The sequence below is a fragment of the Acanthopagrus latus genome, chromosome 5, assembly GCF_904848185.1.
Source record: "Acanthopagrus latus isolate v.2019 chromosome 5, fAcaLat1.1, whole genome shotgun sequence".
Classification (NCBI taxonomy): domain Eukaryota; kingdom Metazoa; phylum Chordata; class Actinopteri; order Spariformes; family Sparidae; genus Acanthopagrus; species Acanthopagrus latus.
In genome coordinates this window covers 26511657-26538528 of record NC_051043.1, presented here as the reverse complement: position 1 = coordinate 26538528, position 26872 = coordinate 26511657, and the positions used below count along the sequence as shown (strand labels likewise).

Genomic DNA, 26872 nt, shown 5'->3' with positions numbered 1-26872 from the left:
TTTGATGAATGCCTTCTGCAGATCATCCTGAGATCACTGCATATTTCATGTCATCCACAAAGGCTCTTTGTAGAATAGGCCCATTAGGTAGAATGTATGTAAATGTCTTTTGGTTTAGGAAATTGAATCAGATTAAGTCTAATTGAAGCTCTACTCCCTGTATCTGTAGCGATGTCTCCAGAGCAGCATGGATATCCGCAACTCTCTTACTATCAGCCATGACTTCAGTAAGTCTCTCACCATCATTTGTTGTTTGCATTTTTAAACTGTTAAATATGTTAAATAAGCTTACTGAAAAAAAAAATGTCCAGACCACCTAATAAACACCACATACTGCATCCCTTGACTCACAGATTTTTGAAAATCTATCCTTGCTGGAGAAAAGAATATTCACAAATTTGCTTTTAATAATCTATTTGTCATTCGTTGTCCGCAGTTTTTCGTCCTATCTCAGCGGACGCGAAACTGCGGATGAATCCCAGGTCAGATATTGACTTCTCCTCTCCGAAAGTGGACTTAATGGTCAATCTCAGTGAGGTGGCTATTGAACTCAACAGACCCCAGGTAGGTGTGCGTGTATGATGTGTACATAGAGAGAGAATAATTAAATAACATGTTTAGTGATGATAAATTCTGTCAGTGCTCCAGTCCAGCCGTCCAGCCAGTGAGTAATTCTCTGACTTCCTCTCTTTCCAGTACATTAGCATCCTGGAGCTGCTGGGCTCTGTGGATATGATGTCACGGAACCTGCCATACAGGAAGTACAGACCTGCAGTCCATGTTCACAGGAATGCCCGTATATGGTTAGAAAACATTTTGATTTTTAAATGCCATTCAGTGACTTTTTGCCATATGATATTTAAACACACTTGCACATGTGTGTACGTTTTGCAGGTGGAGGTACGTGATCACGGGCATCTTGGAGGTGGATGTGAAGCCGCGTCTCCACATGTGGTCATGGCAGCACATTCGCCACCATCGGCAGATGGTGAAACGCTACCGTGAACTGTACAAGACCAAAATCACCAGTAAGAAACCCAGCGAGGAGCTGCTCAAGGCACTAGAGGTAGGAAATGTCTGAACCGAAGATCTAGTTTCCCACATTCGTCTTTAAAGTTCAGCATCTTTGAACCACTGACAGTTTAATTTGTCATTAGAAGGAGAGATAACATTTTGAGTAGTTTTATTTCATTGTCGTTTTAGATTAGTAGAGGGAATGTCCCCTCATCACACTTAATTTCCTGTATTATGTTAAATCAACTTCAAGTAGATAGAATTACTAAATTGCTTCTGTATGCCAATGCTATTTGGAATACTGATGTTATTTTCTTAAGTAAAAATCAATTGTTCTTTAGACAATTGAAATCATTGTTGGCAAAAGCCCTTTGGCAAATTTAGCCGTCATGCCAATAAGTGTGTTAATGAAACTGAAATAGGGGTTTTATGCATGCAGCAGCCAAAGCAGGTAGACACGGAAGTGTTTAATTTTGCCTCACCAAATATATAATTTATCTGGTGGGAAATTCCTATTTGTGCAAGTCGAAAATCAGACTTGCTGTTTCTGCCGGATTTTATGCTGGTAAATACCCCTCCTGTACTCGACGACAGTTTATATGACATTTTATATGAATTGGAAAAGTAATATGATATGCAAGTCATTAATAACAGAGGCATTACCTCCTCAGTATCCTGTCAGTGATGTATTTCTTCTTTCCTCTAGCCATAAATACTGACATTACTGTATATAATTACACATATCCAGAGTTCAGTCCTATAAAAGGATTGATTGAAATGCATTTGAGGTTGATGATGCATTTCATGAAATAACCCACTACAGCTAAAGGTCTTTTCTACCGTCTCTCTGCACTGTAAGCTTTATCTTTTCTTGAAGTGATGAATAATGGACATTTAGTAATTGAAGTGTCTCTGCGTTGAGTAGCAAGAAGCTTCTGAAAGCTCTAATTGGGCTGTTTTGGATCTATTCTCAGGAACGTGAGAAGACCTTGGATATTTTTAACATCACGTTGGCCCGACAGCAGGCTGAGGTGGAGGTAAGCTCTCAGTCTATATCTCTGTATTTTGGGCATCTTCACTTTGTACGATTACTTTGTACTGAATCTGTAGCTTAAATTGTGTTGTGTTTGACAAATGATGTGTTCAACAGAATGTTATGTGTGTTTCCTCCAACATACCACATATGACCACAGTGGTACAAGACTAAGCACAGAAAGTGGAAACACTTATCAGCAGTTGAATGAAGCGGTTGAGGTTTTGACTGAAATAGCATACACTGTGCAATATTTCCTTTTCCCTCACTGCTGGTTAGAAATTCTGACATAATCTTGGCTTCCATGTTTCACCATTTAAACATAGACTGCAATTTTTAACACACCATTTCTCATGCAATATCTTTGTAATACGTTTTGGAGGGCTATTTGTTTTAAGTGCCAAATAAAGACAACTGCACTTTCTTGAGGTTCTTGAAAGATGCTTCATCTCTCATCAGAAAGGCTGAATGAGCCTGAATAGAGAAAATTGGTCAGTGATGCTTAGCTCAAAATATGAAGAAACATTTGGAAACTATTTTTATATACTGTCAGTCTCTTAGCTTAAAATGGTGTATTTGTAATTAATTGTAAAAAGTAATAACTTAGATGTCTTTTTTTTTCTTTCTTTCTTTTTTTTTTTGCTTATTGTACCCAGGCGAGTAAGGCAGGCCTGTGTATTTACCGTCCGGGGATTAAGATGGAGGAAGAGGAGTCTCAGGGGTGGCTGAGCTGGATGTGGAATTGGGGAGGAGAAGATGAGAACAAACCTAAAGAGATCAAGAGTGGAGGTAGGATGTTGAAAAGAATAAAAACAGCAAGAAGTGCACATTAAAGATAATATGCACAGATGGAAAACAGGACCAAAGCAAAATTCTGCATTTCATTTTTTATAAAGTAACAGTTTATGGTCATATTCTTTCTATTCCATTTGTTCACTCTTGCTTTGTCTCTCTGTGTCAGGTTTTGATGAGTTGTTAACCCCTGCTGAGAAGGCAAAACTCTACACTGCCATTGGATACAGTGAGACCGCTGCTAATCCCAACCTGCCAAAGAATGTGAGTCACTTCCCTCTCTGACGCCCAACTGTCAACTTATGATACACTTCTGTTTTGCTCTCCATCACACTTAAACGATATATTACTAACATCAGAATGCAAACTTCTGGATCTGATATATGATTGTTGCTTTGTTCTTTATAGTTTGAAGACATGAAGGTCAATTTCCACATGGAGAGGCTGTCAGTGTCCATCAAAGACAACAAAGACAAAAATGAGATCATCAGGCTGACTGTGGGAGAGCTCAAGTCCACACTCACGCAGAGACCCGGAGCACAAGCCATCAAGTTTGTCATAACTTTTTTTTTTTGGTGGTGGGGGGTCCCCTATGGCTTTAACCGTATTAGTACTGTATGTGTGAAAGTTGTTCAGACCAAACATTGATGACGAGACGGAAACCGTTTGAGAACAGTTCAGGCAAACATTGTGTGAACGGCCCTGTGTAGGCTCGACAAAAGCTGCTGATTGCCAGTAGCTGGTTGTAGAACGCAATGCGCACCACATGTTTCAACAGCTAACCAGTCCATACTGAAGTCAGCTGTCCAGATCAGTTACAAAATGTTAGCTAGTCAAAATGGCAGAGTTTTGGACAGAGAGGGTTGAGGAACAGCCATGTACGTGACACAAATGGTAAAATAAAAATATACGGCTAAACTAACAACTTAAACTTAATGACTGCGTTTCGTTTGCTCTTCTCTAGCTTTCTCTCACTCACTCTACCACACACCTTTTCTGTTTTCGCTGTTTCATCGATACTTGAAATGCAGCTATAGCAAATAAGTCACTATCACTATGCTCATTTATATTCTACATGCTACAAATGCTATCAGGCTGCAAATGAAAGCCTGAAAAACCGGCAGTGAGTATGAAAGTGGAGAGTTGTTATGGAGACAATACGCAGTTGGTGTTGACTGGCAGGTTTTCAGAAAGCAGCAGATTGCAAGTTCCAATTAGTCTCCTCCCAAATCTTTGGTGTGAACTGGGCTTTGAATAGTGTGGTTTCCTGTGCAAGTTTTTCATTTGATTTAACTGAATATAAAAAACATTCAGCTCAAGCACTTTTGTTTGTGGCTGATTCAAAGTTGAATAAAGCTTTTGAAAAAACATTTTGAAAAAACTGTGCAACTGGCATATCACAGTTAGAACCAGTACAAGCAGTCAGTTGAAAACACGTTCACACGAAATCCCAGTACGGGAAATCTGTTTTCACATGTCTGCCTGCTGAGTCCACTACAAAGTACCAACCTTGTAGCTCATCTTTTATTTATTCAGCAGGATGGATTACTGCTCCCAGAACTTACAATATATCTCTTCCTTTCTTTTCCTCTTTTCATCAGACTCACAGCCCAGCTCAGTTTGTTCGAAGTCACGGGCCTGGCCAGTGACCGGCCTGCACCGATCCTCCTGTCATCCAGGAAGGCAGCCACAGGAGCAGGGACCCCGCTGCTTTGCATCCTGTTTGAGACCAATCCACTGGATGACTGTGCTAACCAGCGGCTTCATGTGGAATCACAGCCCTTGGAAATCATCTATGATGCTGTGAGTGGTGTCTGTCAGCGGGCATGTTTGAGTATGAAAGAAACAATAGAGGCTACATATGAATCATGCTCCGTGTTTATCTGTCCGTGTAGATAACAGTGAACAGCATGTCAGCGTTCTTCATGCCTCCTGACGACCTGCAGCTGGACGAGCTCACCAACGCGACCCTCATGAAACTGGAGCAGTTTAGAGACCGCACAGCCACCGGTCAGTTGCACAAACATGTACAAAGATGTACATCTCTGACGATGATCTCAAACCTCTGACGGATGTTTACATTCCTCTGTCCTTGTTTTTTAAACATGTTTTAAATGAGGTCTGGGTCCATTGACTTGTCTTGTTCCTGTTTATTTTCCTGAGACTGATTGTTTCCTGAGATTGTTTGCAGTTTTAAGTTCATGTCTTTTTTTTCTTCTTTTTTTAACAAATGGCTTGCTTTGATTTGCTAAGATTTGTTTGTTTGTTTTAAAAGGTTTTTTTTCTGTCATGAAAGTCTTTGATCAAAAATCAGATTTTTTTTCTTCTGGTTATGATTGATAAGCTCAATGCCATTTTGTTTTTCAGGTCTAATGTACGTGATTGAAACACAGAAAGTTATGGACCTGAAGGTGAATCTGATGGCTTCCTACGTCATCATTCCACAGACCGGCTTTTACAATGGCACCCAGAACATTGTGCTCTTGGATCTTGGACATTTCCAGGTCAGAAAGTGCAAAGCTTGACACTGGGATGAAAATATGACACAAAATCCACAATAATTAACCACGAAGTACAGAAAAATTTGTAACATTTGTAAAGACATTTGTAACATGTGAGATCCATTATTCTGTTGCTTTTCCAGATGTCCAGTCAAAGCAAGAAGCACCTTCCACAGCTGTCAGTGGGCTCCAGCAACATTGAAGACATCATATCCAGAGCATATGACAGCTTTGACATACAACTAAGCAGCCTGCAGTTCCTTTATAGCAAACCAGGTATAAACAGGAGAGCATGCACCTGTCATATATGAGAGTTAGTCACATTGGAGTGGAGAGTTCATCAAAATGACTGTTTTTAAATGTTTTAGATATTTTTGATGAATTTTACAGTATTATACAAATTATACTTGGAAAATAGGATTGAGAAGGTCTTATATTTGTATGTCTTTGTTTTTGTGTGTGTGTGCGTGCGTGCAATAAAAATAAATGTACCACTTTTGTTTGTGTGATAGATGGCGACTGGAAAAAAGCCCGTAAGCTGAAACAGTCACCTCTCCACATCCTAGAGCCAGTCGATCTAAAAGTGGTCTTCAGCAGGGCGATGGTTGTCAAAGACTCCCGCATGGCAAAGTACGTTTTTTTCCCTAAAAATGCAGTTATTTTGTTTTTAAAGTTAGTATTTTTTCTGTGTGTATCTGTATAAATCCATGTTTGCATATGTGTTCCAGGTACAAGATGTCTGGGGAGCTTCCTCTGCTGTCTCTTCGTATATCTGATGATAAACTTCGAAGTGTTCTCGAGCTGGTGGAGAGTATCCCACTGCCTGAGAGCAGACCTGCTGCACAGGGCGCTGCTTCATCCTCAGTAAAGGTAAAAACAGCAGGATCGTTCCTGGACTTTGATTTTCTAAAATGTGGTTCCTGTCGACGTTTTGTGTGGATCAGATAAATGAACTAGTGGGAATAATAATGTTAAAACTGGTTTGGGCAAAATCCGGGAGAAAATGAAATTGGAATTGTCTTCAGTTGTCACACCTCTGAATAAATTAATTGTTGCTGTTGGTAGAAACACGTTTTTACAACTTTTAATAAATGGCAGATTTTTTATGAATTACGTAAATTAAAACGTTTTTTTGCTGATGTTTCTCTTTCTCAGCCAAAACAGTTCACCCCACAGCTCACTCCCAGAAGACCTCTAAACTTGGCTGACCAACGTTCCTCTCTCATTTTCGAGTCTTGTGAGACCATCAGCATCACCTCATTGGGTAATAGCCAATAATAATTGTGCTATATTATCCCGTAACACTGTGTATGCCTATAGATACCAGTTGGGTCATTGTGTGTGTTTTTGCCACCCCTCAGGATCAGAGGAAGATTTGTTTTACGATGCTCCTAGCTCTCCCATTAGCGAACAAGCCTTCTTTTCGGATAATCCCATGCCGCTGCGGTACGGAGACCTACACAAAAGAAAAAGTCTGTTCAAGGAGGACGCTCCAAAGAACATGACTGACCTTGTCATGACGTTTGAAATCACTGAGGTACAGAGAGTTCCTGTTGAGCTGACAGCCAATCCGTGATATTGGTGTTAAGTTATTCTAACCCATTGTTTCCCTTTCCTCTCTTCATGTTGTCTTCTTCTGTATCTTCTTTGTTCATCAAGTTTTCAGTTCAGTTGTGTCGTCTCTCTGGAGATGAGGAGATCCCAGTGCTCCACTTGGACATAGAGGGTCTGGGCACTGAACTGAAACTGCGCACCTTTGACATGACATCTAACACCTACCTACGAGAGATCTGCCTCAAGTGTCCTGAATACATGGGTCAGTAGATGCTTGCAGGATTGTCTCTGACTGCCCTCACTTTGACCTCAGCCAGTTATGGAGACATTACTCAGAAGTTAGATTACGCACTTGTGAATAAAAGTCAGGTGAGGCATGGCTATAGTTCTTATGTCATGTTTTATTTGTTTGCTTCTTGTTTAGATTCTGAAGAGAAGCAGGTTCAGCTGATCACCACTCTAGATAACTCAGAGGTTGACCTGCTCACCCTGGAATACATTAAAGTATGTATTAAAATCTACTCGTTTACCGTAGTTTCACAAAGTTTCATTATATCGAATGATTATTTTCCTCATGGTGATACATGGCTTTCTGATTGAGGATTGTTTATCTTCCCTAGGCTGATAAGAACGGTCCTGAATTCAAGTCCCAACACAACAATACAGAGCAGCTCATCAAGGTGAGGGAAACTAACAACTCAAGTTCAGATGCTTCTGTGTTCTTCTTTCCTGCTGTATTGGAAAATGTATTGCTTGTGTATGCAGGTTTAAAATATGAACTATTCAGTGCTGGAAAATGATGCTATTTACACTGTTAAAACTGAACTTATTCTTATGTTCTTTATAAGAATGAAACAGCGATACATGATGTAAAAGATGCCATTTTATTCTTCTTCTATACAAGCCACTAACTTGACATTGTGTCATTGCATTCGCCATCAGGTGACCTTCTCATCCCTGGATGTCCATCTTCATACAGAGGCTCTGCTCAACACCATGAACTTCCTCAACAACCTCCTTCCTCCATCCACTAAGAAGGAGGGAGGGCAGGAGGAGCTCCCCACCATCCCCGAGGAGGACGAGGCAGAGGCAGAAAAGGAGGGAGAGAAGAAAGGCGAAGCTATTTTAACCAGGAAAAAAAGTAACTGACCCTCATAAACCCTCTCAGAGTTTCATTAATGTTCACGCTCCAAAGCCGTCATTCTTCGATCATCGCCTTTCCTACAGGTCTTTAATTACTCACCTCTTTTTTCTCATTGCCTTTTTTTTTCACAGGTACAAAGAATTCAAAGTTTGCAGATGTGGTGAATCTTCATATCAGAGCTGATCTGCGCTGTCTGAAAGTTTTCATCCGAGGACAGAAAGCCAGGATTTCTGAGATTAGTATTGAAGGTATAGGAGTGTCGATGTCCCATGCTTTGCACTTGTACGCCATGAAGCTGGAAATGCAAGCAAATGGTGTCTCACTGTCCTGCTCTCTTAACCATCCAGGTCTGGTTTCTGAGATTCTGATGAAAAAGAAGGAGATGGAGGTTCTGGCCAACTTGAAGAACATTGTGATCCTGGACTGTGACAAAGATGCGATTTACAAGAAGGTACAATCAGCGAGTGGCCTTTCTTCAAAATGTGAAACTGCTTATGTAGTTTAACGAAACAGAAGTCACTGTGGATAAGAATCATAGCTGTCCAACGATTCTGATTTCTGTTTCCCGTATCGCTCTGTTTATTTCAATTCTGCTTTCTTGTCCTGTTTCACCTCTCAGGCTGTGTCTATAGCAGATAAGGAGGTGTTTTCCTTCCGCATGGTGAATTTTACAAATGCAACAGAAGGAGACGCCTATCTGGACATGTCTAAAGTTGACACCTCTGTCACACTGACTGTGGGATGCATCCAAGTCATCTTCCTCAACAAGTTTGTCTCCTCCATTCTGGTAAGAATAACACATCCCAAGACTTTTAACACTTTCAGTTCACCTGTGTGTTCTGCACTCTAGCACCAACTTCTATTAAATTGTCTCCTACACTCTGCTGTTTTCCATTCTTTCTTGCTCTCAGGCATTCATCAATAACTTCCAGGAGGCTAAAGAGGCCCTGGCAGAGGTGACAGTCCAGGCTGCGGAAAAGGCAGCGTCAGGTGTGAAGGAGCTGGCAGAGCGGAGCACTCGAATCGCTCTGAACGTCCACTTTAATGCACCCGTCATCTTCCTGCCCCAGTCGTCCTCTTCCTTCAATGTCATTGTCGCTGACCTCGGTCTGCTGTCTGTCAAGAACAGCTTCACCAAGAAGCCCTTTAAAAGTGATGTCAAGATCCCGCCTGTTGTGGATATAATGTCTGTGAGACTGACCGACCTCAAGATGTACAGGTGAGAAACCAGGGAGGGAGTTATAATTAAAAAAGCGGGTTTAGATAAAATATAAAGTGATGACATTCAGGTTCTTTGCAAAGCAGTAAAAACTGAACATTTTAGATTTACAATAATCAATAATTTTCTCTTGATAATGTCTTTTATTACTTGTGTGTTGGTGTACTTCCAGGACCACATACATAAATGAAGGTTTTCAGGGAGAGACCCAGCTGCTGAAACCGGTCAGCCTGGACTTGGAAATCCTGAGAAATCTTTCATCCAACTGGTACCACAGCATACCTGACATAGAGATCATTGCTCATCTTAAGCCCATGAGTGTACGTTTTGTTTTCTTTTAAAGTTTCTTTTAATTTGTTTTATTGGATAATTAACTGGCCTACAGATTAGGCTCCATTAGGATGTTAGAGCTATCAGAAAGTAATTATGTAATCTGTCTGTCTTTGTGTGTTTTGTATGTTCTGGTGTTTGATCCCAAGACAAGTACATTATTGCAATATTGCAATATCAAAAAACTGTGTCTGTTCCCAACAGCTGCTTCTCTGCCAGGATGACATGATAGTGGTCCTGAGGACTCTGAGTGAGAACCTGTCAGAGAAGTCAGACGCAGACCCTCCTCCAGCTCGTCCACCCACCACTGACCCCTCCTCTGACTCTGTATCTAACAAAGAATCACAAGGTTCTGGAACCACTGGACCAGCCAGCAGTAAGGGCTTGTGGTTATGCTTGTTTGCATTGTTACATGTGGTGTTAAACATAAGAATCAGACATAAGATACTTAATCAGCAAATTAATATGTTTTTGTTTGTCCACAAAATGAAAATAGACCATATTTAGCTTAGAGTTTGACATGTGCAGGTTTTCCGGAACCGTGACAATCTTGAAATCTGAAAATGTATTTTGAACCATTGTAAAACCCAAAACTAACACATCTTTTAAACATGTGGTTCTGTAGGTAACACAGTAGTGACAGCTGCAGTTGTGGAGACCCAGAAAAACAGCAAGCTGAAGAGCACGCTCAAACTGGACTTCAAGTTCGACTCAATGACGCTGGTCTTATATAGTCCTAATGAGAATGTGGTAATTTATACACACGCACAAACACACACACTCAAGTCACGCACAAGTGATATGTGAACAAATCAAATGATGCCTGTCTCCCTATCACTGTCTAACACATTGTTTATGTCATAATGTAGATACAGATGATGGATTCACATGATGAGCAGCTGAAGTTAGCAGAGTTCACTCTGGGCACCATCTCCACCTCCGTACACATGTTCTCCGACAGCTCCATGAAGGCCTCAGTGCGACTGGCTGCCTGCCTCCTTGATGACAAGAGACCCAGAATCAAGATGGTCACGCCAAGGTACTAGAGGTGCACACACACACAGACAAATGAATACATTTATCAGTACAGATGCACACCTTGATGTACACTTTTAATCACATTCAGATGAGCGTCATCTATGCACATCCAGACAGAGATGTGTACTTGTGTGCATCCTGCCTTATAAACCATGAAAATGGCAACGCTCAAAGTGTTAAAGATCCCACGATGTTAAAGATCTACGCTCCTGCAATATACAGTATGCTAGCACAGATAACAATATGTCCAGCTTGATGAAATATTCTCGTTGCCTGTCCTCAAATGCTGCTTTTGTAAAGAGTGTGAGTGTGATCTTAGTTGCTCTAGTAAGAAAATGGGATGAGCTGTCCCGCCATGTATCATAATTATCTCTATGTCTAAAAAGATTGTGTAGAGCGAATGTTCTCTGCTGGAGATGATATGATGATAATCACCACTCATTCTCACCACTACTCTCCCAGTCCCTCTTTCATGACAGTATTTGTCTCCGACCGTCTGTGTCATTGACTGTATACTTATGTCTCACTTTGTCCTCTACTTCACAACCCACTTAAACTACATCATCCTCTCCAGGATGATGGCAATGCGTCCTGGTGCAGAACAGAACATGATGGTGGAGGTAAACTACCGTCAAGGCCATGATGGCACCACTTTGGACACAGTGGTGCAGGATGTGTACCTGTGTGCCAGCATGGAGTTCCTGCTCACCGTGGCAGATATCTTCCTCAAAGCCACTCAGCAAGGTTTTGCTCAAGCCCCACAACCAAAGAGCAGTTCAGGAGGAGGCGATAAAAAGAACATTAACTCGTCTGTCACATCAAAGGAGTCAGGTGAGTTACTGAAATCAGTTTTTATTTAGTTAGATGACATTTTTGTGTCTGTGGTAACATAATGGGTTATATATACCTGTTCTGTGTACCCTGTTGTCTTTTGGCCTGAGCTGATGTTTTTACTCTGATACTCTCTGCCACTGTCAGCTGCAGCTCCAGCAGTGGTATCAAAAACAGAGATGAACGTTCTGGTGCGTAACCCAGAGATCGTGTTTGTGGCCGACCTGACGCGTGCTGACGCCCCGGCCCTGGTGATGACCACACACTGTGAACTACAGATGAAAAGTGGAGCAGAGGGATCACAGATGACTGCTGGTATCAAAGACCTCAAGGTTTGTTTTGTCACTGTAAAGATAATTATGAAAGAATTGAAACGTTGACTAGCATGCCTCAATAACGAATATAAAATTACTGCTATGGTTGTTATTTTAGGTCGTGGCTTGTCCCTTCTTGAGAGAGAAGAGGAAAAACAACGTGACCACAGTGCTGCAACCTTGTCAGGTGTTCTTCCAGAGTACTCAAGAGTCCCCAACATCCCCTCAGGCTATGGAGGTCTCCATCAGTGCTCTCACCCTGAAGGTAGTTCTTGACAAGACCCCAGGAATGTAAAATAAATGGGATCGACTCGACTGCCTCGTGTACATTATGCATATACAAAATATTATGCTCAGTCAGCTTTGGTCATACAGGTTTAAATCTGCTGCAGCTGATGGAAATTAAAGCAAATGTTGACACAAACAATGCTAACTGTTTGCACAAAATAGAAATGTATCTTTTCATCTGTGAAATTGGTGTAAGATTTTATCTCTTTGCCCAGGTATCTCCAATCATCATCAACACGGTGATCACCATACAGTCAGCACTGACACCCACAGCAGAGACCCCCGAGGAGCTGGATAGTCCTGCTCCTGTGGACTTATGGGAGAAACGGGGCTGGAAGGAGCTCAAACTCTGGTTCCTAGAAGAGGATGGGGATGAAGACACAGCATCTCTGGCCCCATTGATACCACAGGGAGAGTCACTACAGGTATTTAGCTGCATTGTGACTTATAGTGATACATGATTACAAGCTATAACATTATGTTAATTGTGATTTGTTTTGCAGTTTCTATGTGTCAACTTTGGTCTCTTTTATATTACAAATCATAGATTTCTTTTCAAGTAGCACTTTAAAATGTATTTAATTGCATATAAAACTATAATTATTATATTCCAGTTTAATACATGAGAACATAATGAGTAAATTATTTGGCCATTCATTGCTGCAGGTGACCATCAAATCCATCTGTCTGACTCTGGAGGCTGGAGTGGGACACCGCACGATGCCCATGCTTCTGGCCAAGTCCTCCTTCCATGGCGATGTGAAAAACTGGTCCACACTTATTAACTTACACAGCGAGCTCAACCTCGAGGTAACAGACGCAGAACCGTTCACTGTAAAATATCGCTGGACAATGTTTGACTTCTGCTCTTGTTTTGTGTGTTTTTGATATTGTTTGGTCTATTTACTGATGATGATGATAATCTACTACGATATTTCAAAATATTCCAGCTTGTAATAGCCAGACTTCATGTGTGTTTTGCCTTTAGGTACACTATTACAATGAGATGATGGGAGTGTGGGAACCACTGCTGGAGCCCTTAGAAGACGATACAAGAGATGGTTTCAGACCGTGGACGCTTGAACTGAAGGTGCTCATGTATTGTACATAAACACATAGTCACACACATACAGTACACACAGTTTATTCACAGATGTGCTCACGCTCTCTATTCCCCTCTAACCAGATGAAGAAGAAACCAATGAAGTACACAGGGCTGTCAGATGAAGTGGATTACAATGTCCCAGACTATAAGACAGTCATTGTCATCAGCAGTAAAGACCAGCTCAACATCACCCTCTCCAAATGTGGACTGGCCATGTTGAGTAACCTGGGCACGGTAAGAGAAGAGCTTTAATCATTTCACCAAGAAGTCTAAGTATGAGAAGTCGTCTATAACGTTCATGTTTTCACCTTTCCTCAGGCATTTGCAGAGGCTGCTAAACAGACAGCTGAATCTTTCCAGAAGGATGAAGCTCCGTTTGTGGTGAAGAACCGCCTGGGCCTGCCGGTGTCCGTCCGCCACAGTGAGATGTTCTGTCCCATCGGTCAGCAGAGCACCAACCTCACTGTGACGCTGCAGGATGGGGAAACCCTCGGGATGGACTATTCAACCACAACGGAGTCTGATCAGTTCTCAGCCATGATCTCTCTGAGTGCGAAGGACTACTACATACAGCCTAGTAAGTTAACCTGCGTTACTGTATATGCACATGAGAGTTAATCATAAGCTGTTGCAATATCACAATTACACATTACTGTCAACCCCCTCCAGAATGCTCTGAGCTGTTCTTGAGTTGGTTTATCTCTTGAACCTGTATGCTTTAAGATCCACAGTGATGCACTACATTTCTATCAGGTAGAAAGAAAGAAAGAAAACACTTTCGAGTGCATATGAACTGCTCTTATCCCCCTCATCCTCCAGCTCCGATGGGCCACACCTCGGCCTGTGTGATCCCCCTGATCAAGGTGGGCAGAGGAATGTACAGTGTAATGCACAAAGACTCAGGAGTCACTCGGTTCCTGGTCTGCCAGATTTACTCTGTGGAGGGCAGCAAGTACATCAAGATCCGCTCTCCTTTCCAGGTACTTCACTAATCATGCTGTACATGTATTTTTGTTATACTTATGTTGATTTAATAAGTAAAAACATACTTCAAAGTGGATTATATTAGTATAAATTACATTCTCCCTTCAAGATGCGGTAATCCTCTTATCCTTTAAGCTAATTAAATAAGTATTAATGTCAATTAGCTAGGCGGTTGATTCTTAGGATTAGATTAAAGGATGAAGTCCCAAGAGGTTTCTCTTGTATGTCTCCTACATATTAAAGATCAAATCTCAAATACAGGAAAAGAAATCTCTAAGTTTTTTTTCTTCTTTCATGCAGATCATCAATCATTTCTCAATCCCATTCAAAGTTTTTGAAGGAACAACATATCTGGGTACATCTCTTCCCACTGATGAGTTCTGTGTGCCTCTGGATTCATATAGGTGAGGACAAACACATAAACACGCACCTTTATTACTCTCCTTTTCTCTTTTGTCACAAACATGGCACACACCCCACTTCACCACATCTCCTCTCTGCTGCCCCCCTCAGGTCCGAGTTGAGCCTTCAGCCGATAACAGAGGATGACGCAGACAATCAGGGGGAGCAGTTTGAATGCTCAGAGGGCTTCAGTTACGAGGACGTCAGCAACCAGCAGCCCAAGACACACCTCCAGCAGACCTGCCGTCGCCGTGGAGATGAGGGTGGTGTGCTGATGGTCAACATTGTGCCAGTAAAAGATGCAGTGACATTCAAACACACTGGAGACATTGGGGAGAACTTCGACGTGCCCTTCGTGCTGCACCTGTGGCCTTCGATCCTGCTGCGCAACCTGCTGCCTTACCCCATCTCCTACACACTGAAGGTAGGCTGAGTCGGGTGGTTTTTGTTTTCATTTGAGTCTTGAGAGCTGAGAGCACTACAACTTGCAGTGCCAATAATCAAATTCATTTCACAGCATCCAACTGAGATTTTGTTTCTTTAACCCCACTCAGCTTGCATTTCAGACAGAAAACAAGTCTAAGAACATGTTATGCTTTGATAAATAGAAATGGTCCATCATAATGCCGACACACTCTAAAGACATGCAGTGCAGAGTCCACAGGATGAAGTATAATCTAAGGACCTTTCACTGTTGTACTCAGTGTCTCTCTCTCTACCTGCTGCTCAACAGGACAGTGGAGTCGCTTCCCCTGAGAAAACTCTGAACCCTGGCCACCCTGCCCAGCTTCACACTGCAGTCATCAACCAATCAAAACTTGATCTCCGCCTACTGAACTACTTGGCTCAGGACTGGTCCTCTGAGTACAGGTTTGACTTGTTTATATGTTAGTTTACATCATTTTTGTGTTCTTGTTGTCTCTTTATTCTGGGAATATTGGTTGTCAACTGAGCAATCAATTGTTTTTATAGGAGGGGCATCTATGTATATATCATCCGATTACATAAAGGACAAATACAAACTAACACTCACCTTCTGCAGTTAATTTTCTAATAAACTAATTATTGTGTCATGCAGTCTCAAAAGTGACCAGGAAGAAATCACCTTCATAGTGTTCCAGTCTCTACGAGCTGAGGATGAAGATGATGGTGAAGGGTCTGAGCGCAGGAGGGCTGAGCTGGACATAGCAGTGCATGTTAAATACGACCAGGGACAAACGGAGGTTGCTATCCATTCTCCGTACTGGATGCTGAACAAGACAGGCAGGTTGCTGCAGTACAAAGCTGATGATATCCACCGCAAACACCCTCTGGATTATGACATGCCCCTGCTCTTCTCCTTCAAGCCCCGATACTTCCTGAAAAACAACAAGGTAAGACAGTTTATGAACTCTGGTATCACAATAAAACTTGTAGAGCCCGACCAATATATCAGTTGCCAGATATTATTGGCAGATATTGGCTTCTGACAGACATATCGGTATCGATATATTTGTGTTTGATAACCAAATATGAGAGACAGATGCAAAGACTGTGCGGATACTAACATAATGACATGGGAATGTGATTCTTTTCCTCCCTCAGGTTCGTCTTATGATCTCAGACAGCGAACTCTCTGATGATTTCTCCCTGGACACAGTTGGAAGCCATGGAGATGTCAAATGTAAAGGCCGATACAAAGATTACCTGGTGAGATTCCTCCAAAGATATTTAAACATAAAATAATTCAGATATACTTACACCTTAGCTTTATTTAAAGCGTCAGATATTTGGGATCAAACTTAAAATGACTTTTATTTGTAACCAAAGCAGGTTTTGTTGTTGTGGTTTTGTTCACTGTCACTCTCTGTGTGTTTGTGTGACATCCGTCTGACCTCAGGTTGGTGTGAAGATTGACGCGAGCAGTTTCAGTCTGACCCGCATCGTGAGCTTCGTGCCGTTTTACATGCTGGTGAACAGAACCAAGAACACGGTCTTCATATGTGAAGAGGGGCAAGACACCTGGACGGAGGCTCAGCCGGAGCAGGTCAGAGCCAAAAAGCAGTTGCTTTCTTGCACGTGCATCTTTATTTCCCCCCCAATTACTGCTGTCTTTACAGCCTGTAAATTATTCGTACATGCTATAATCATACACAGTCATGGCAGCTACAAATGAATACCACACAGTAGATCTTGAGTCTTGACTCTCACTAATATTATTTTTGGAGATATTCACAGCTTTAACCTTCAGAGAATTGTTATAAAATGTTGTAAATCAAATAAAGTCCAATATTTTATGCTGTTAGAATCGGCAAGACCTTCACATGCAAAACACTCTAACCTTTTTTCAAATCCCGATTGGTTAATTGTGTCTCAGATGAAACACTGTAAAGGGTTAAATGAAGTTTTTGTTCATTCCACATTTAGTCAGCGGTTCCCTTCTGGCCTGAGAACGACACCAAGAGGCTAAAGATCAAAGTAGAAGGCTGTTTATTGCCTCCTCAGACTATTGACTTCACACGACCAGAAAAATGCTTTTTGCTGCAACTGGACGACTCTGTAAGTAGACACACACACAAAGATGAGTGTTTTCCCTCTTTTTTAACTACCGTAGTTTATTACACAACCTGCACAATGAGCTTCTTTCTGTCTGTGATAAAAGTTCAGATACGTGTCGTCCTGATCAAATGTACTCACATCGGATTAAGAGCATTGGAGAAACCCTTGTACTATATTCCAGTGTGTATGACTGTGATTTGATTCCTTCCTGCAGGTGGGTGGGATCATTGTGGATGTGAACCTGTCAGAACACTCCGCCACAATCCAATTCTCTGAGTACCACGACGGCGCTGCTCCGTTTCTCATCATCAACCACACAAAAGACCAGATTCTGCAGTTCCATCAGAGGTGAGAGAACAGAGCCGAGAGGGAAACCATTCAGGGTAGGGTTTATTTGCAAAAAGGCCGGCAACGGCAAGGAGAAAGGACTGAATTTAAAATATTAAACATAATGGGTGTCAAGATAGTTCAACAGAGTAGTTATTTTGGGGCCTCAATGAACTGATAGAGAGGCAGGAGAGATGGAGTCAGGAAGTTAAAGTTAAATAAAATGTAGTTGAAGTATTTGCTGAGGGTGGACTGGCACAACATGGACGTAAACTTTTGGAAATTCTCTTTACTTGGAAGTTGTTGTTTTCCATTCAGTTAGTTGAGTGTTAGTTGAACTTGCATGACATTTCTTCCTATGAGTGTGCATCTTCTTGCATCTTGTCTGTGAATGTGCTTTCAAAGAGCTCAATATGAATTATGTTGGGGAGATGACACACTTAAGATGAAGAAGTTGCAATCAAGCTTAGTGCCGTGCCGTTCATTCACCTCCTCTTTTTTTATTTTAGGTATTTCTGTCAGCTGGTTATTTTATTTAACAACAGGTTTTGATTTAGTCGACAGTAGTAAGATCTCTTCATGCACAACATTAACATCTGTTTCCATTGACTCATTGACATGGATTTTGCCTATTTTTTGAATGACAATGGTCTTTTCTTTTGTTGCAGCAGCCTTAAACATTTTAGTCGATGATAACTAACAGTGTTTGTTTTTGCTGACAGAGATTTATGTTTTTGTGTTGTGGGTCATGCAGCGCCCGGACAGAAACCTCGTGGGTGGCTGACGAGCTGCTCGACCTCTCCTTCTCAGTGGAGGAGGACAGGTAGAAAAATGTGAAAACTCTTCTGACACACTATGAATTCAAGGAGGAAAGAATAAGACCAAATGGGAAAAAAAGACCCTGAAAGTGCTGCATTAATTTTGTTGCTGTCCGTCTTTATGTAAGTGCCAAATAACATATTGAGGGGGAAAAAAATGAAGTGGAGTTGCCAGATTTCTCATATTGAGGAAAATGTAGTCTGTTATTACAATTTACTTAAAGTATGTGAGCTTAGTCTGCTACAAGAAAACTAGTTTGAAATAGTAGCTTTATATTTTCTGTCATGCCAGGAAAAATGTGCCTGACAGCACATTCCCCATTGAAATACAGTACAGTAATTAATCTAATTAACATACACTCACAAGAGTAAAAGTAAAGAGTAAAATACATGTACAATGCACAGTTATTTAGAATGTGTTATGAGCAACACATTGGGTACTTGGCTTTGTTTAATGGTGAACTTTATCAAGGAAGGAAGATGTGGGTGACACCTGGTTGGAAAAAAAAAAAAATCAAGAACAGCATTTTTTAGTTTACAGTTTCCAAGGCAGCTGAGAGGGCACAAACACAGAAATGATGCAGCAGGGGAGGAAAAAAAATGAATGAATAAAATGAAAAACAGTCACACTTGACTTCAGAGTGTGTTCAGATCAAGAGTGCAGGTAAAGATAAGTAGAAGACGACTGCTTCAGCTCTGATTCTGGTTTGTCTGTGTAATCTGCTCCGTAGCCACGTCAGTGAGGAATAAATAATGTACAGCCATTGAAACAATATCATATGATGTCATTATATCATATTGTGTTGCCATTTATCATGAGTCACATGTTTCAAAACTTTGTCACTCCATTTCCTAAAAAATGTATCTATAAAGGACCGACTATATTTACCTCTTATTGATCTTCTGGAAATGAACAGTGATCCAAAATGTTTCAGGACCATTTAAGTAAAGTAACAGGAGCAGGTTAGACATCTAAACCAATGTACTCATTTATTACTATTTTCCTTTGATCTACTATCAAGTGTTAAATCATCTTTACTTGTAGAAACAGTAGTTTTGAATGCTGCTGACTGGATGGGATTCTGCCGGTGGAATCACACCTCCTGCTTCTTCCAGTCGTTCTGTTGCGTTGTATCCTCTTGTTTTTCATCTCCATCCATAGATTATGGCTTCTCTCATTTTCTTGTGTCCGCTTTGTCTCGTCTGAATCGAGATCGGAATCAAAATGAACATGTTTAACTCTCGGGGAGAGATGTTGGGATAGTGTTTGTTGTCGTACTGTCATATTTCTGTCTGTTTATGGGAACTGTTTGTGTATTCTGTCAGACAGGTACTTTGGATTGGATGCTTGTCTTGGTGGCTGGGCTCTGTTATATCGTCCTCTGTTTTACCGTTACTCTGTACAGCCACCTGTCATTATTTGCTTCCTGTCATCTCAAATCTGCCGAATACTACTTCTTGTCTTTTTGGTGGTGCTAAGTGATGTTTCTGATACATACAATATGTGTGTGTTTGGTTGGGTTTCATGTTTCTGCAGCTCACAGAAGGAGGCGGAGCAGGAGAAGCTGGAGGCTGGGAAAGCTGTGCACTACACCTGGACTGAACCTACTGGGTCCCGAGAGCTTTGCTGGAAATGTGGTTCTTACAGTGGGAAGCTGAAGAGTGAGGAGGTACTGTACCATACCAGAGACACGTCAGAGTTTAGTTTACTAAACAGACATCTTGATTTCTCACCGTTTCAAGAGTAAAGATGCTTCTGACTGTATTTCTAGCTGATAGCATGTCTGCTTTTAGCATTGAGACAGAATGAGGCTAAATTTGTTATTGCACACGTGTCGATATATCACTCGGAACTTTAACTATCTAAAAACTGTGATAGTAATGAGCTAATGTAGTAAATTAAATATTATAATAGTATACATGAGTCTCACTTCAAGTGTAGCTACATATTTTTAGGAAATTATACAGTGTGTGTTGGATAAGAGTGAGTTTTAAAAAGTCTGTAGACATAGAGTTGGTTTCATTCAACAATTCTTCTAATAAATAGACATCTTTAGCATGTAATGATATTAAATGTCGACACGTTTGAACCTTTATTGAGTTTTTAAACACCGTTGTTAGATGAAATAATAAGTTGCTTTTTTAAACGGTATATTTGTGTTTGTCTGTTCTGCATTTTCAGGACTTGCGGGTGGACATGAACAATGAGGGAAAACTGTTTGTGATCTCCTTTTATGAAGGTAAAGTACAGAGAGCTTCAAATTCAATTCCCAGATCACTTAAAAGCATTTGTTATTGTGTAGTTCACAGTCTCATATTCACTTAAGATGGTCATCACATCTGCAAACTCATAGTTAGTGCTAAAGAGATGAATAAAGTCATCAGTCTGTATGATTTGGATTAATTGTTGATCCAAAGGTCTCCAGCGTGTTGTACTGTTCACTGAGGATCAGCGAATCTACAAGATGCTCTGTGAGAGCGAGAAGGCGCAGTTGGCTGAACAGGAAATAATCCTGTCACTACAGAACGTGGGAGTGTCTCTCATCAACAACAGCAGCAGCCAGGAGGTCTCCTTCATTGGGATTACAAGGTAGATCTCCACATCATATGTGTGTGCACACATATACGCACAAAAACTGGCCAAACTCAAGCCTCCAGAGCAAATGTTCATGTTACAAATATGGCTAAATATTGTGGAGAAATTAGTAGTAATTAGAAGTCACCTACTGCTCTGATTACTGGAACTAGATCTTAATTTTATACAGCTTTTTACCTAAAAAAAATCATGTTTTTCAAATATTATACTGCAGTAAAATGGATCATTGCATGACGTTTGCCCACTCCTGATTAATCCTGCAGCTACTATAACACGTCCTGATTTTACATCCCATTTGTTTCTCTTTTCTTGTCATAGCTCTGATGTGGTGTGGGAATTGAAGCCGAAGAAGAAGAGCCGATGGAAGACTATGAGCACTAAAGAAGCTGAGATGCTGGAGAACAAATTTAAAGAGTACGTTGAAGTCGGACCCGTGGACAACGCCATCGTCGACCTGGAGAACAACATGCAGGTTTGAGACTAAATACTGTTTATTCACTTTTCTTAATTTTAACTAGTAATAAGCTAGTAATCAAATTTGAAAATGGTGCAAATGAAGCTATCTATTTCATGTTAGCAATGTAGGCTGTATTCTTGAATTTAAAAAGGTGCTGCTCCAAGTAGTTAATTGATTGTCAACTGATTGATTGGGTGGTGTTTGTAATTGTCCTCCAGGTGTGCTTTACTCCCAACGGTGCAGACATGCGGATGCTTCAGCCGTGTGACGCTCCTCTCAGGAGGCACTTCCTGCCTGGAGTAAAGATTGAGTACAGCGTCTCACCCCGACAGAGCGCCTACCGTGTCCAAATCCACCGCATTCAGGTGAAAAGAAGTTGAAGAAACAAAACAAAAAATAAAACACAACAATGTCATTCTAGTAGCAGCAGTCTTTAGTTGCTTTTTTTTAATGTCACATGCCTCTTTTTCCCCTCACAGATCCAGAATCAGCTGCCAGGAGCGATCTTCCCTTATGTTTTTTACCCTGTAAAACTGCCAAAATCTATCACCATGGATGCAGGTCTGTACATGTCCTGTTTAATTTAGCATTATGGTCCATCAGTTTGCAGTATATCAGACTTTAATATGGTCTTTTTTGAAAATTTCTGCAGAACCCAAACCGCTCACTGATATCAGCATCGTCACCAGAACAGCAGGGCACTCTGACATTTCTCGCATCAAGTGAGTGACTCTTTCTTTCTGTCTGATGCGCTGTACTGTACTTTTGTTGTGTGAATAGATTTTTCCTGCCTTCTGTATTCAGGAGTCAGACTTCAGTTCTGATTCTGATCTGCCCCCTACAATCCAATTGGCCTGAAAAGCAGTCGTGTTTAAAGTGTCTTTTTATTTTAGCCACAATCTGTCCTCCGTTTTCGGGTCTTCTCAGTTTTGCTGCCAAACACTGATGGGAATGTCTTGTCTGCCTCAGGTACTTCAAGGTGTTGATTCAAGAGATGGATCTGAAGCTCGATCTGGGCTTCCTGTACGCCATCCTGGACCTGTTCACACCTGAGAATGCCAGCATCATGAACTCGGAACAGGAGGTCAGCAGTCACATATTCATCATTGAGTAGAGAAAAGTGTCATTGAGATCCAGTCTGACATTAATGCTTCTGCTTTATTTGTGCTCGACATTTCCTTCCAGGTGGAGCTGTTTGAGAAGGACATGGAGCATATGATGACAGAAATGGGCAATGTCTCTGCTGCTGACAACTCTCCTATCAGCCTGTATGAGTACTTCCACATCTCCCCCATCAAGGTTTGTACAGAAATAAGATGATCAAGAAATATTAAGCAGGAAACTTCTTAATTTAGAAACAAAACAAGCATGAATGGCATCAAAATCAGTTCACAAGCCACATTAAATGGAACATGTTTAAACAAGAGCCAGCCATGTTTAGTCATGTTTTTGTTTTTGCAGCTGCACCTGAGTTTCTCTCTGAGCACCGGAGGAGAAGACGGCCTGAAAGAGAAGAGAGACACGGAGCTCATTCCTGTCGAGTCCCTCAACCTGCTGCTGAAGAGCATCGGTGCAACACTCACTGATGTGCAGGACGTTGTCTTCAAGTACGAACACATACGAAAGCCCAAACAAGCAACACATAAATCAGTTTGTGTGATTTTGATGTTTCAGGAGTCCCTGATGCTTAACCAATCCTGTCATCTATTTCAGACTGGCCTTCTTTGAGTTGACCTTCCAGTTTTGTACCACTCAGCAGCTGCAGTGGGAGGTCATCAGACATTATTCCAAGCAGGTAACACACGGACACATGCACAGTGACACTGCAGAAGTGGCCAGTAGTCTATTATTCACGTATTATACCAAAACCAATCAGGTACTGGCTACAGGTTGACTCATCAGTGTCTGTATGTGCGTATTTCAGGCTATCAAACAGATGTATGTGCTGGTGCTCGGCCTGGATGTGCTTGGAAATCCTTTTGGACTGATCAGAGGACTGTCACAGGGAGTGGAGGCCTTCTTTTATGAGCCTTATCAGGTAGGAATGGAATACTTAATCTAGGGTGAATATTGAATATTTAAATGATAAAAAATATCAACATCAGTGTGGCTGCTTAAAGCCTTCATGTGTGACTGTTATCTGTGGTTTTCCAGGGAGCCATCCAGGGGCCGGAGGAGTTTGTCGAAGGGATGGCTCTTGGTGTGAAGGCTCTGGTGGGAGGAGCTGTAGGTAAGCACATGGCGGAGACTTATCTCTTCCCACGTTAAAAAACCTGAATCTGATTGCTGTGGTATATAGACACATAAACATTTCTTTAAATATTTCATGTCACTTGTTGTGGCTGCAATGAACTTTAATGTGATGAGCTTTTTAAATTTATTTGCCAGAAAATGAAGAGTGATAAAAACATTTTTTCCTTACAGAATAAATAGACATATTTTGAAAAGTAACTATGAAGGATCTTATCTGCCTTCCAGGTGGAATAGCAGGTGCAGCCTCCCGGATCACAGGTGCGATGGCAAAGGGTGTTGCTGCCATAACGATGGACGAGGAGTACCAGCAGAAGAGACGAGAGACTATGAACAAACAGCCCAGCGGCCTGAGAGAGGGGCTGACCAGGGGTGGAAAGGGATTAGTGTCTGTACGTACGCAAGCTTGTGTTCAGGTGTAAGAATGCAAAGTGATGCCCTAAATTAAATTGGTGATATTCTTTTGTTTTGCTTTTGTCAGGGATTTGTCAGTGGGATCACAGGGATTGTCACCAAACCTATTAAAGGTAGGTTGAATTGGACCGTGAAACCATACTGATGATTGGTGCTAACATTTTGGAAAAAAATTATAAAAATACAGCTATTAATGCAACTATTTAATTGTGTGTCCAGCTTTGTGGTGATGTCTGAAGTGTTATCTTACAGGAGCCCAGAAGGAGGGTGCAGCGGGCTTTTTCAAAGGTGTTGGCAAAGGTCTGGTTGGCGCTGTAGCCAGACCTACTGGAGGCATTATTGACATGGCCAGCAGTACTTTTCAAGGGATCAAGAGGTATGTGATCACATGGATGTGCTGCAGCGTTGCTTTACACTAAATAAACGCACACATAGGTAACAAGTAAGGTATGTCTTGTAATTTTTAGGGCAGCGGAGACTTCACAAGATATTGAATCTCTCCGTCCTCCACGCTTCATCCACGAGGATGGTGTCATACGACCATATAAGGAGAGGGAAGGCCTCGGCAGTCAGATGCTCCAGGTAGGACAAAAAAAAACCCTGCATCATCGTCTCTCCGTAGGCTGACCGGAGCTTGTTAATATTCTTTCAGTAAACTGATTTCAGGGAAAACTCCCAGTGATTCAGTCGCCTCTGCGGCTGTGTTTTTCTGTTCTAAGGAAATAAAGGGGAGCACATTTACGAGAAATGTAAGAACACCCACAGTTCAAAAGAAAATATGTTTGTTGAGGCATTTGGTGTTCATATGGATGCTTCCACTCACTCAGCGTTGGATGTATTTCATAGCAGCAGTAATTCAGTGCAGTGTATCTACCTCATGTTGATAAACTAAGTTACATCTGGATGTAAATTAATTCCTCAAGGTTTTTAGGAAAAATAGGGATTATTTTCAGCCCTTTGGATAAACATACTGTTGATTAGAACCTCACCCTTGATGTGGTTCAGGGCCAGTTTGTCAGTAGCAGGGTTTCCCATATTCACAGATTTAAGTGTAGCTTCAAAATGTCTCACTTCTGCTTCATTTAAGCTTTAAACTGTGGGTCACTCATTCTGTAATGATGTTATGTAGCTGTCGAGCTGGATGGAGTTGGTTGACGTTACTGCTTATGAGTCTCAGGTCAGAGCTACACAATTTGTCTAGACTATAGTGAAGATGTCATGTGTAGGATCCCCCCGATACTTTAGGTGACAAATTAAAGTGTCTTAATTACTGTAGGTGTTGAGCCACAGCTTCAGTGCTCATCGAACACCAAAACCATTCGTCCACAAGATATTCCCCTGTGGTGTTGTGACGAGCATCTTTCAAGGCGTCACTAAAACATCTCCAGGGTGTTCAGTTTGGTCGAGGTCTTGTGATTGCGACGGTTACAGCGTTTGCTCCACATAGTTTTTCATTCTCAGTGACCTCTCGTGCTCTGTGTTGAAGCATCTGACGTCATCATGTGTTTCCCCTCGTTTTACTCACCTTTAATTTGTCACCCATCGTTAGCAGCAGCTTTAGACCTCGACTGCAGGAGGTTTGTATTTGTAGTGTTAGTGAACGATTATTCCCCTCGTGCTGAATTATGAATGATGTCAGAAATTATATAAACACACATCACAGTGGATGCCACATTTCATGCTTGTGTGTTATGTTTCTGTTGTAAGCTTGTTAAAATAGGATTGAAATACATTGCGATTGGACTTAATTTAATTTATATTTTGGGGGTTTAAATATAGCAACATGACAGGAGTAGACTTACCAGTAATTGATCTTTAGCGGTAGAAACAGGCTTTTTCGGTTCTCTCTGCTCTGACTCTGACTCTTCTCTCTTGTCGTGTCCACAGAGGAGGGTGGCCTTCATTGAATGGAGTAGAAGTGGCTCAGAGGATGAGGGTGATGAGGAAAAGTGGCAGCTGTAGTGTAGCGTTGTTGTTCTGTTTGTAGTCTGTGTTTGAGCCTCCAATCTGTTAGTCAGGAGTTCACTCACTTCTGAAGGATTTAACAAACCAAAGAAAGGCGCCTGAGTAATTTAAGACATTTGTTTTTATGTATTTTATGATTTAATGTGTTTTCTTTATTTTGTGAGTGTCTTACTTTATTTTTTTTTTAACTTCATCACTCTTGTGTTAGACCTTATTCTTTCTTTTATCATTTTCTCCCCACAAAAGAAATATTTCCTCTCATTGTTTAGATTTTCAATCATTGTTGAAAAGTCCTCATATCATGAAGCTTTTTTGTTGGATTTATCATTCTGTCATTCACTGCCACTATTCCCTGTCTTCCTGTTCTCAATAAAATGTTCACATCTATTCGTCTCTCTGCCATCGTGTTTGTTTCATCCTGTCTTTCCTCACCACCCACAACATCTTCAAGTTTCATCGGAGTGAAGTGTAAAATTCTTGTCGATACAAACTGCCGTGAGATATCTGAGCATTCATTTTGTTTTTTAGTCTTGTTCTTTGTTTAGATATTCACTGACTGTGTCTCTCCCCTCAGAAAATTGAGAATGGACGTTTTGCCAAGTACAGATACTTTGCTCATGCCAAGGTCAATGACTCCGACTTCCTGATGATCACCAAGAGGTGAGTGTTAGAGACGAGAAGCACGACACTCCTGAATACCTGAACTCAGTGTATCCCAGATCTAACCCGTTGTTGTGTGGTTTCTTTTCCAGGGGGATATTCTTTGTTACCAAAGGCACATTTGGCCAGCTGACCTGCGAGTGGCAGTATCTGTTTGAAGAGTTCACTAAGGAGCCGATGATCGTAGAGAGCCGCCGACTTCGCATTGAGGCCAAGGTACGAGAAATCTTTAATTAACAATCCAAACCAGAAGATTCACGTTTCACCCTCAGAGGACTGTTTTCTAAATAATTATTAA

At 41.3% G+C, this 26872-nt stretch overlaps 1 protein-coding gene across 3 annotated transcripts in view; it reads left to right on the top strand.

The window, feature by feature from the left end:
* vps13a (vacuolar protein sorting 13 homolog A) overlaps positions 1–26872 on the top strand; it is a 32333-nt gene that overhangs the window by 3919 nt on the left and 1542 nt on the right. Inside the window, exons 10-74 of one of the 3 annotated variants that reach the window (XM_037097277.1) lie at positions 170–227; positions 437–564; positions 697–803; positions 895–1066; positions 1989–2051; positions 2704–2836; positions 3009–3103; positions 3248–3390; positions 4441–4642; positions 4735–4849; positions 5207–5343; positions 5484–5616; positions 5853–5970; positions 6069–6210; positions 6496–6604; positions 6702–6877; positions 7000–7156; positions 7319–7398; positions 7515–7574; positions 7837–8035; positions 8170–8286; positions 8386–8489; positions 8658–8825; positions 8950–9257; positions 9430–9577; positions 9792–9963; positions 10213–10337; positions 10457–10626; positions 11200–11456; positions 11604–11788; positions 11889–12035; positions 12274–12483; positions 12725–12868; positions 13047–13148; positions 13245–13397; positions 13482–13740; positions 13983–14143; positions 14448–14551; positions 14661–14973; positions 15283–15419; positions 15628–15922; positions 16134–16238; positions 16429–16575; positions 16956–17087; positions 17302–17435; positions 18169–18237; positions 19770–19902; positions 20415–20472; positions 20651–20822; positions 21147–21300; positions 21504–21650; positions 21765–21846; positions 21938–22007; positions 22255–22369; positions 22471–22584; positions 22747–22892; positions 22999–23080; positions 23210–23323; positions 23440–23515; positions 23764–23927; positions 24017–24062; positions 24202–24325; positions 24417–24531; positions 26489–26574; positions 26667–26790. In XM_037097277.1, coding sequence (XP_036953172.1) covers positions 170–227; positions 437–564; positions 697–803; positions 895–1066; positions 1989–2051; positions 2704–2836; positions 3009–3103; positions 3248–3390; positions 4441–4642; positions 4735–4849; positions 5207–5343; positions 5484–5616; positions 5853–5970; positions 6069–6210; positions 6496–6604; positions 6702–6877; positions 7000–7156; positions 7319–7398; positions 7515–7574; positions 7837–8035; positions 8170–8286; positions 8386–8489; positions 8658–8825; positions 8950–9257; positions 9430–9577; positions 9792–9963; positions 10213–10337; positions 10457–10626; positions 11200–11456; positions 11604–11788; positions 11889–12035; positions 12274–12483; positions 12725–12868; positions 13047–13148; positions 13245–13397; positions 13482–13740; positions 13983–14143; positions 14448–14551; positions 14661–14973; positions 15283–15419; positions 15628–15922; positions 16134–16238; positions 16429–16575; positions 16956–17087; positions 17302–17435; positions 18169–18237; positions 19770–19902; positions 20415–20472; positions 20651–20822; positions 21147–21300; positions 21504–21650; positions 21765–21846; positions 21938–22007; positions 22255–22369; positions 22471–22584; positions 22747–22892; positions 22999–23080; positions 23210–23323; positions 23440–23515; positions 23764–23927; positions 24017–24062; positions 24202–24325; positions 24417–24531; positions 26489–26574; positions 26667–26790 — 9015 coding nt within the window. Of the gene's footprint in view, positions 1–169; positions 228–436; positions 565–696; positions 804–894; positions 1067–1988; positions 2052–2703; positions 2837–3008; positions 3104–3247; positions 3391–4440; positions 4643–4734; positions 4850–5206; positions 5344–5483; positions 5617–5852; positions 5971–6068; positions 6211–6495; positions 6605–6701; positions 6878–6999; positions 7157–7318; positions 7399–7514; positions 7575–7836; positions 8036–8169; positions 8287–8385; positions 8490–8657; positions 8826–8949; positions 9258–9429; positions 9578–9791; positions 9964–10212; positions 10338–10456; positions 10627–11199; positions 11457–11603; positions 11789–11888; positions 12036–12273; positions 12484–12724; positions 12869–13046; positions 13149–13244; positions 13398–13481; positions 13741–13982; positions 14144–14447; positions 14552–14660; positions 14974–15282; positions 15420–15627; positions 15923–16133; positions 16239–16428; positions 16576–16955; positions 17088–17301; positions 17436–18168; positions 18238–19769; positions 19903–20414; positions 20473–20650; positions 20823–21146; positions 21301–21503; positions 21651–21764; positions 21847–21937; positions 22008–22254; positions 22370–22470; positions 22585–22746; positions 22893–22998; positions 23081–23209; positions 23324–23439; positions 23516–23763; positions 23928–24016; positions 24063–24201; positions 24326–24416; positions 24532–25836; positions 26302–26488; positions 26575–26666; positions 26791–26872 lie in introns of those variants that run through there. The other 2 variants (XM_037097278.1, XM_037097279.1) reach the window with 2 other exon arrangements.